The 10530-nt window shown below is 39.4% G+C and overlaps 1 protein-coding gene across 1 annotated transcript in view; it reads left to right on the top strand.

Moving 5' to 3' along the window:
• The window catches only part of LOC108571563 (head-specific guanylate cyclase), a 77684-nt gene that overhangs the window by 42293 nt on the left and 24861 nt on the right, over positions 1-10530 (top strand). Inside the window, exons 3-4 of the mRNA XM_017933632.1 lie at positions 4147-4220; positions 5432-5514. Coding sequence (XP_017789121.1) covers positions 4147-4220; positions 5432-5514 — 157 coding nt within the window. The remainder of the gene's footprint in view (positions 1-4146; positions 4221-5431; positions 5515-10530) is intronic.

The following is a 10530-nucleotide window of genomic DNA, read 5'->3' as shown; positions in this document are numbered from 1 at the left end:
GCTCCTTCGCTTTTCCACCCTTGCTCGTTCTCTTTCTCTTCTTCTTTGTCTCTCTTTCCTTCTCTTCATCTTCTCTCTTCTTCTCCTTCGCCCTCCACAGCTTTCCTCATCCACGCAGCTTCCTCCATCCTTCCCCGCGGAAGAATAGTTGCCCGTAGCCGCGCACAAAGTGGAACGATAAATTCCGCCGCAAAGTGCGCGTCATAATTTACGATTAAAAGCTGTTGGATCGATCCGCGTGCCCGTCTCCATCGAATTATCTCGAGTGATTATTAATTTCTTCGTAACCTTACGCGCCTCGTAAAGGGAGAGCTTCTCCATCACATCCTTCCTTGAACGTCGTAAAAAAAAAAGATCATCCCTAACGGATGCTCCACTTTCACACGTCTCTCGTAAAAGCGGTAACAAATGCATCGACGTTCCTTTTTTTTTCCAGCGACAGATGCATTTTACGCGAGGTTTCCCCGATAAAATACGCCTGCAGAATAGCAGTCACGTGGTGCAGAGGATCGTTCCCGCGGTAATCTACCGTTTCTCGAGGAAAAGGCGGATTGGTAGAAACGTAATTTACTCGGCTAGATTACGTGAAATCAATACGATGGTCAACTTATTGAGTTAATTGAAAGTATTGCGGGAGATTAAGACTTCTCGGAGCTTCCTTCGAGCTTCGAACGACGCCGTAGAACAATATATATAGAAATGCAGAGAGAGAGAGGTTGATATCTTTACCTACGTTCTGTGAAACTCGTGATTAAATGTTATCGGATGGCTCGTTGAAAGGAGGGACGCTACTTTCCGTCAATTAACGTTATTGCTAAAACGCACCTACTCGTAAAGACACAAATGGAGAAGAATAAATATTTTCGTATTTACAGAAAACAATAGGAAAAATAATTTTGTATTTGCACGTAGAAATTGAGCGTACTTTTGGTGCAAAATGGAAAATTCGCGAAAGATAGAAAGAAAAACTTATCAACTCGATAATCGTCGGAAAATATATATTTTTTAATTAGTGTTCTCTTTTTAATATTACCTCAAAATAATAATTTCGTAAACACTCTTTTCTAATTTACTCAAAGTTGACAAGAATAGAGGTACTCAGTTGCACTTTGAAATTTCATACTGGAAAATGAAATTTATTCGAAACTTGGTGTAAAATGATCGGAAACACAGCTAAACAATGTTATTTTCCAATTTACTCGAAGTTGGTAAAAACGGAGTTCAATTTCTCTTTAAAAATGTCACATTGTAAAATGAAATTTATTCGAAACTTGGTGTAAAATGATCGGAAACACAGGTAAATGTTCGCACGCTGAAAGGAACCGAAGACCTCTGGCATTCTGCATCCTGAAACTCCTTTTCGAAATGCAAGTAATTACGTCTTAGAAATCCGATTTCTAGTGCGCGCTGTTTAAATGTCAGATAGCTGAGTACGCAATGATACACACACGCGCTCGTCATGGTGAAACACGCGTAAGTACATGTTCACAGACGACGTACCATGAACAGCAGGTATTCCAATATGTCTCTGGATTCAAATTGAACCTTGTGACGAGACATGTATATTGCTTGGAGCTGAAGGATGGGGGAGAGTTGCTAATCCATCTTACGCTTGCATTAATATTTGTCTTCTTCCAAATGTCATACGTCGTGTACTCTGTTCGAAAAATTGTCGAGTCTCTTTCGAAATTTGACACAATTTTGATGTAACTATCGATGCGTATTTTTTTGGAGAAATTAATATTTGAAGGAAATTTGAAAATATCGATGAAGAGACACTATTAATATTCGAAAATATCGTCGATGAAGAGACACTATTGATATTCGAAGGAAATTCGAAAATATCGATGAAGAGATACTATTGACATTCGAAAATATCGTCGATGAAGGAACACTATTAATATTCAAAGGAAATTTAAAAATATCGTCGATGAAGAGACGCTATTAACATTCGAAAATATCATCGATGAAGAGACACTATTGATATTCGAAGGAAATTCGAAAATATCGATGAAGAGATACTATTGACATTCGAAAATATCGTCGATGAAGAGACACTATTGATATTCGAAGGAAATTCGAAAATATCGATGAAGAGATACTATTGACATTCGAAAATATCGTCGATGAAGGAACACTATTGATATTCGAAGAAAATTCGAAAATATCGATGAAGAGACACTATTGACATTCGAAAATATCGTCGATGAAGGAACACTATTGATATTCGAAGAAAATTGGAACATATCAATGAAGAGACACTATTAACATTCTAAGAAAATTCGAAAATATTGATGAAGAGACACTATTAACATTGGAAGAAAATTCGAAAATATCGATGAAGAGACAGTATTAACATTCGAAGAAAATTCGAAAATATCAATGAAGAGATACTATTAACATTCGAAAATATCGTCGATGAAGAGACGCTATTGATATTCGAAGAAAATTCGAAAATATCGTCGATGAAGAGACGCTATGAATATTCGAAGAAAATTCAAAAATATCGATGAAGAGACACTATTAACATTCGAAGAAAATTCGAAAATATCAATGAAGAGACACTGTTAACATTCGAAAATATCGTCGATGAAGAGACGCTATTGATATTCGAAGAAAATTCGAAAATATCGTCGATGAAGAGACGCTATTGATATTCGAAGAAAATTCGAAAATATCGTCGATGAAGAGACGCTATGAATATTCGAAGAAAATTCAAAAATATCGATGAAGAGACACTATTAACATTCGAAGAAAATTCGAAAATATCAATGAAGAGACACTGTTAACATTCGAAAATATCGTCGATGAAGAGACGCTATTGATATTCGAAGAAAATTCGAAAATATCGTCGATGAAGAGACGCTATGAATATTCGAAGAAAATTCAAAAATATCGATGAAGAGACACTATTAACATTCGAAGAAAATTCGAAAATATCAATGAAGAGACACTGTTAACATTCGAAAATATCGTCGATGAAGAGACGCTATTGATATTCGAAGAAAATTCGAAAATATCGTCGATGAAGAGACGCTATGAATATTCGAAGAAAATTCAAAAATATCGATGAAGAGACACTATTAACATTCGAAGAAAATTCGAAAATATCAATGAAGAGACACTGTTAACATTCGAAAATATCGTCGATGAAGAGACGCTATTGATATTCGAAGAAAATTCGAAAATATCGTCGATGAAGAGACGCTATGAATATTCGAAGAAAATTCAAAAATATCGATGAAGAGACACTATTAACATTCGAAGAAAATTCGAAAATATCAATGAAGAGACACTGTTAACATTCGAAAATATCGTCGATGAAGAGACGCTATTGATATTCGAAGAAAATTCGAAAATATCGTCGATGAAGAGACGCTATGAATATTCGAAGAAAATTCAAAAATATCGATGAAGAGACACTATTAACATTCGAAGAAAATTCGAAAATATCAATGAAGAGACACTGTTAACATTCGAAAATATCGTCGATGAAGAGACGCTATTGATATTCGAAGAAAATTCGAAAATATCGTCGATGAAGAGACGCTATGAATATTCGAAGAAAATTCAAAAATATCGATGAAGAGACACTATTAACATTCGAAGAAAATTCGAAAATATCAATGAAGAGACACTGTTAACATTCGAAAATATCGTCGATGAAGAGACGCTATTGATATTCGAAGAAAATTCGAAAATATCGTCGATGAAGAGACGCTATGAATATTCGAAGAAAATTCAAAAATATCGATGAAGAGACACTATTAACATTCGAAGAAAATTCGAAAATATCAATGAAGAGACACTGTTAACATTCTTGTTGCTACAGTTAACTTCAAAATTTAAAAGGAAACTATTATTATTCGAAACAAAAATGTGCAAATGTGTCACTTACTTTGGGACCGAAAGACTACGTGAAACATCCATGTAGCAAAAGTTAGAAACCCTTTCGAAGTATGACACAAGAAGCGTTACTACACAATTGTTAGGATCACCATAATTCTCACCTACTCCTGATCCAATAACATGTAACTAGAACGTATGAAATATGCATATTCCGTACAAAAGCACACGTTTGACCTCGTCCAGCAAAAATATCTTCTTCCCCAGTGTATACACCTCGTCTTTCGTTTTTTATTGCAGAACGAGGTGGTCGCTGTGGCTCTGAGGGCCCTTCTGAGCAAAAGCGAGGAGTCATTTCCATTCCTCGCGTCTTTGTAAGTATTTCTCTTTGCGAATACTGTAGCGATGGCCAAAGTAACCTCGCGTCGACAAATGTCTACCTGAGACGTTTCCTTCTTCGTTTTCTTGCGAACCTCGTTTTTGCCTTTCTTCGACGTTTTCGATCTGTCACTGTTTCGTTCGCTGAATATCGTCGATAATGGTAGATAGTAATTTTAGCGTGGAAAATAGACGGTATAGAGTAGCATCGTATATTCGGTTGGTTCAATTTTTTAACGAGACGCGACTGAAATTCGAAATATATTTCGTGAGATAAGAGGAGAGAGATTTGTGGAGCCTCGAGTATAGTCGATGGAAGAAATATAGTGTCGTAAATTAAATTAATATAGTGGGCGTAAATTAAAACGTTAAGTAGTGATACTGATTGATGCAGTGACATTCAAGATCGAAATGCGATATTTTACGGTTTTCGATTGAGACTGAATTTATCTTTTATATTTAGATTATGAATTAGAGGTAAAGCACAGTTTACAACTGAAATTTGGCCCTTATTTTCTCTAATTTCTGTAGATGTGCTCTAACGTGTGAATTTTAAGGCTTGATCGATTTCACGATCTCGCCATATTCCTTTCAACGACTATACATTCTGTTACTTTTCAAGAAAAAATTAGAAAAACACGTCTAAAAATCGAAATACCTATACCTTAAAATCGTAGATATTTCTAGAAATTACTACAATATTCCAATCACCAAACAGAAATTTCCAAATTAACTCTTAAATTACAATATCGTACGTGTAAATAACAACACTACGAAAGAGAAAGCAAAAATGCACAGTTTATTAAAAGTGACAGATCGAAATCGCCTCCTGGTTCGCCTTTTTTTTCTATTTCATCCGCCGTTCACCGATTCGTAGAGGATTACAGCTTACGCGGCGGGTTCGAGTAACAAGATCGGCGATAAAAACGAGAGGCATCGTTCCGCGAACGGCTGATCCGAGCTAATTGAATTTCATTGAGACCGAATGGGACGCGTTTGTCTCGTTGGTGTGCTCGATAACGGTTCGCTTTAACGCGCGCGTTTCCGCGTTATGTCGCGCTTCCTTGGCCCAGACTTGTATATGTATAGGCCTTGTGGAACGCGTCGCGGCAGTTCGAATCAATTCGTCGTTAAAGATGCGCGGTGAAAGTTCTAATTGAAGTTTCCTGCCGCCTAACAGCAATCTGTTTTGCTCTCGATATTTCAGCGAGAAACTGCTGTGCTGCGTCAGCGCCGAGGAGAACTATAACTTACTGAAGGACACTTACGAGACGCTAAGTTCGCAGTGCGGTAAGACGTTATTGCTTACGAGATGTGTGCACGTGAATGTACTGGATGTCTCGTTTGTAAAGACCAGAGTGTTTTCGGTGGTGAAAGTGAGAGAAAATTGTGTGATTGGGAGGCATGTATCTTCTGAAATGATTTTTTGAAGTTCCAGGGTCCTAAATGGAGTTAGGGATTTTGGGACTTTAAGGGCCTCAGGGCCCCGGGGACCTTGAAACCTCAAAGTTTTTGGGACCGAAGGGACCTTGGGAGTTTGAAAGCTCAGAGACCTTAGAGACATTGGAATTTTGCAAACTTTGTGCATTCAGAGACTTTGGAATTTCAGAAATCCGAGGATTTCGGGGACCTATAAACTTCAAAAACTTTGGGACTGAAGGGACCCTGAGACTTCAAAAACTCAGGAACCTAAAAGAACTTGTGACTTTGGAAACTTTGTGCCCTCAGGGACTCTGAGACTTTAAGGATCTCAGGACCTCGGGGACCTTGAAACCTCAAAGTTTTTGGGACCGAAGGGACCTTGGGAGTTTGAAAGCTCAGAGACCTTAGAGACATTGGAATTTTGCAAACTTTGTGCATTCAGAGACTTTGGAATTTCAGAAATCCGAGGATTTCGGGGACCTATAAACTTCAAAAACTTTGGGACTGAAGGGACCCTGAGACTTCAAAAACTCAGGAACCTAAAAGAACTTGTGACTTTGGAAACTTTGTGCCCTCAGGGACTCTGAGACTTTAAGGATCTCAGGACCTCGGGGACCTTGAAATCTCAAAGTGTTTGGGACCGAAGGGGCCCTGGGACTTTAAAAACTCAGGATCTCGGGGACCCTGAAACCTCAAAGTTTTTGGGACCGAAGGGGTCCTGAAATTTCGAAAGTCCAGGGACCTCAGAGACATCGGGACTTATTGAGTCTTTGGTCCCAAAGACTGAATCCCCAGAGTTTCCTTAGTCCCAAACTCTGTAACCTCAAATAAGACACGAGACACCCAGTATGTATCGGTAGAGTGATTGGCTTTATTATTTTACTTTGACTTCTTGTACTGTAATTTAATACTAATTCCTATGAAATTAACGAAGCACGATGTGCGTTCTTTGTTACTTATATAAGTGTTTTATTAGTCACTACTCAAAGAAACGTTATGAAAATGATTGTTATTATTATTTATTTATTTGTGTACACGGGTATGCACCTTTTAGTGTAACAGATTCAATCACACAGAATGATTGTACAATATATTAAACACGCGATTCCTTAAAGGTACATTTGTATTGCAAAGAAGGTCTAAAGTATGACTGCACAAAAGTGAAATCATGGAAGAATATGCGTAGAAATTAGAATGTTTATCGGTTTGCAATTACAGTGAAAAATGAGTGGTCTACAGGCAGAATAAGCAATACTATTGAATAACGGATGATGAAAAGTCGACTTGCGATGAGGTAATGAAACGTACATCGTCTGCAGATACTTCGAACATTATTAAGTTTCTGTTCGGTGAAAGTTAAGATTGGTCTGGTGCGTAACGAGTCATTTCCATCGAAGATGTTTAATACCGGAATATTTTTCTTACTCTTGGTTCGAGGTATCGCCGCGGTAAATGAAGAACGGAGTCGATGTCTATTGGCGTTTCGCCGTTTTCCGAAGCCGTACCCGGCAAATCTTCCCTCGCAGTCTCTGGAGTCGAAAAGTTATGCGATACTTCGCGGGCTTCGTGTTCCGCGTACGGAAGTAGCCAGACGCCGTCCACTTATGGATTGCTCTGGCTGTTGCTCGTGCTTTACACGGCGAAAGCTCCAGTTACACGTTGCATTCATCACGTGAATTTATCGTCACGTGAAAATTCGACGTAGACACAATGTAACGGGAGAAAATGTACGATAAAACACGAGGGAGCTGAGAAGGTAACGATCATGTCTATTGATGTGACCCTCCGTTTACCGTGGAACAACTATCCAGTAACGGTATGTAACGAAGAAAATAGGACGATAATTATAGCTAGTAATGGGAGTGAACGGGGACGTTAATGACTTGGAGTCTTCGAGTTCCGAAGGTCCAAGGATTTCAAAGTTTCAGGGTATGTTTGGCTTGAGGATCGACTTGGCTCAGGTGTCGATTTGATGACAGAGTTGCATTGGTCCCAAAGTCTTTGATGTTCCAAGATCTCTAAGGCCCCAAGTTGTCAATATCCAAAAATTCTTGCCCCTAGATCTCAAGATTCTTGAGGTTTCAGTGTTCCCGAGGTCCTAAGATTCTTGAAGTCCCAGAATCCCTAAGGGCACAGAATTTGCAAGGTCCCAAAATCTTTAAGGTTTCAGGGTCTCCGAGATCCAGAGATTACTAAAGTCCCAGAGTCCTTGACGACACAAAGATTCCAAGGTCCCAATGTCTTTGAGGTCCCAAAGTCCCCTTGGTCACAAAGTCCCCTTGGTCCCAAAATGCCCATGGTCCTAAAGTCCCCTTGGTCCTAAAGTGCCCATGGTCCTAAAGTCCCCTTGGTCCTAAAGTGCCCATGGTCCTAAAGTCCCCTTGGTTCCAACGTCTCCTTGGTCCCAAAGTTCACTTGGTCCCAATGTCCCCTTGGTCCCAAAGTCCTCTTGGTTCCAAAGTCCCCTTAGTCCCAAAGTTCTCTTAGTCCCAAAGTCCCCTTGGTCCCAAAGTCCCCTTGGTCCCAAAGTTCCCTTAGTCACAAAGTCCCCTTGGTCCCAAAATGCCTATGGTCCTAAAGTCCCCTTGGTCCCAATGTCCTCTTGGTTCCAAAGTCCCCTTAGTCCCAAAGTTCCCTTAGTCCCAAAGTCCTCTTGGTCCCAAAGTCCCATTGGTCCCAAAGTTCCCTTAGTCCCAAAGTCCCCTCGGTGCCAGGATCCCCTTAGTCCCAAAGTCCCCTTGGTCCCAAAGTCTTCGACCCCGAACAAGGTCCCAAATATTTCAATATTCTTGAAGTCCCAAGTTCCCCAATGTCTAGGACCCTAATCGATTTCCGGATTAAATCAATTCCCTACCCAAATCGATCTTTATCTCCTGTCACTTATCGAAAACCGTTAATCATTGTCCATCTTCGATAAAGAACTCTGTTTATCCAATATATTTGCAAGTGCATCGAAATATGGAGACCCACGAAAGAAATCCTCCCAGCTTTCGTAGTTGTCGTTCAGCCACGTACAGTAAGATTGATACAGGTGTCAATTTCACGCGCATTTCTTCAAGGAAAACGCTATGCAGCGTTGATTTATGGCAGAATAAAATCGTGTCGTAAGATAAAATCGATACACTTTATAAACAGAAACCGCGTTCTCATCCGCACAGGGACGTTGTCATTTTTTTCGACGCTCCACGATGAATAGACAGCAATTTACTCGCGCTGTTCAGTTTAACCGACGCTCGGCGTCGAATAATTCTTTCTCGAAGTGACGCCACGTAGAATACCGCGGTGGACCTCGCGACTTTTTAAAGGGGGAGAAAACGGGAGAGAGAGAGAGAGAGAGAAAGAAGAAATGGAACGGTCGAGAGAAGAAAATTAGAACTCGATGAATAGAGAGAGCGTCGAGAGTATCTCATTCATTCGGACAGAATCCAAGCGACTAATTTCGTTGAGCCTCGCTCTATTCCCCACGATTCTCCCTTAAGCGTCTTCGGCCGTTTTAGCTCTTTCGCACGACCAACTGATAACGCGGCCCGCTCGTTAATACAAGCTTGACCGAGTTTTTAATTGAATGACCGCGGAATGACGCGAAAAAACCAATCGATAGGTAGACCCCAGCGGATGTAAAATATTCAAAGGTGTTCCATCTTGGTAACAGGGGCGCACAATTTGTAATCCCCTTTTTATCCGTTCCGCTCGTTTTCGCGCCGTCTTCAACAGGAGATCGATGCTTCACGTCGAAGCCCGAACAAATACGACAATTTCTGCACGGCGAGAATTAAACGATCCGCGGTTTCTCGCTTTGTGAATCACGTCGATCAGGGCCGAGTACCTGGCTTGGGGGAAAAGCCAGGATAAAAAAGGCACGATTTAGAGGGTAATGAGGCGAACAATGAAAAGTAGCTACATCTGTTTCGAACAGCATGAAATCTCTTGTAGGAAAGTCCGACTAGGCAAGAAATTAATCGCTGTGTCTCGAAGAACAATCTGGTGTTTGCATCGTAATGAAAAGATTCGCGAGATAATTAAGGAAATTTTGCAGCAATACCAATCTTCTGAATGTTTTAATAGAATTAACTGAATAATTCCTCTACTTTGTAAGATCTTTACTTTTAAAAGGTAACTTTGGAAAAATTTTTAGGGGAAAGCTGAAAGTTACATTTATATCCTCTGACAAAAATAAAACTTTTTCAATCAGTAGTTACTTGTTAAAAAAATTCAGACATATTTCTGGACGTCTCAGGGTGGTTTAAAAAATTTCCTCAAAATTGAAGGGCAAAGCTGAAAGTTACATTTGAAAAATTAAAATTTTTCATTGAGTAGTTATTTATAAAAAAAAATTCCTCAATTTTTACCTATGTTTGAACGCTTGAGAGTGGTGTACCCTCATAATTTCTTTGCCAGAAACGAGCCATGAAATTGTAGAAGCCGAGGCTGACTATATTCTCGCGTAGAATTTAAAGGGCTGTAACTCGGTTAATTTTTCGAACTTTCAAATTTCCTTTCTAGAATATCTTCTTCACTCTCCACACTTTAAAACGAATACAAAAAACAGTTTCAAATTTTTCACCCTAAGAAATTAGAGTACCCCTTAAAAGTGCCTTCGCAATATTGATCTAAGTGTCACTTATTGGACGACCTACCAGTTGCACATTATAACAGATTCTTTCGCAGAATTTAAAGGGCTGTAACTCGGTTAATTTTTCGAATTTTCGAATTTCCTTTCTAGAATATCTTCTTCACACATCATACTTTAGTACAAAGCAGTTTCGATTTTTTCGTACTAAGAAATTAGAGTACCTCTTAACGCTAACCGCACCGACACTTATCCGGGCAAATGACCGGTTACAAAATAATCATTTTTCTTCCGAAAGGATAGAAAACAGCCTT

The sequence above is a fragment of the Habropoda laboriosa genome, unplaced genomic scaffold (assembly GCF_001263275.1).
Source record: "Habropoda laboriosa isolate 0110345459 unplaced genomic scaffold, ASM126327v1 scaffold40, whole genome shotgun sequence".
NCBI lineage: Eukaryota > Metazoa > Arthropoda > Insecta > Hymenoptera > Apidae > Habropoda > Habropoda laboriosa.
The sequence above is the reverse complement of the archived record's forward strand: the minus strand, read 5'-3'. Positions and strand labels throughout refer to the sequence as shown.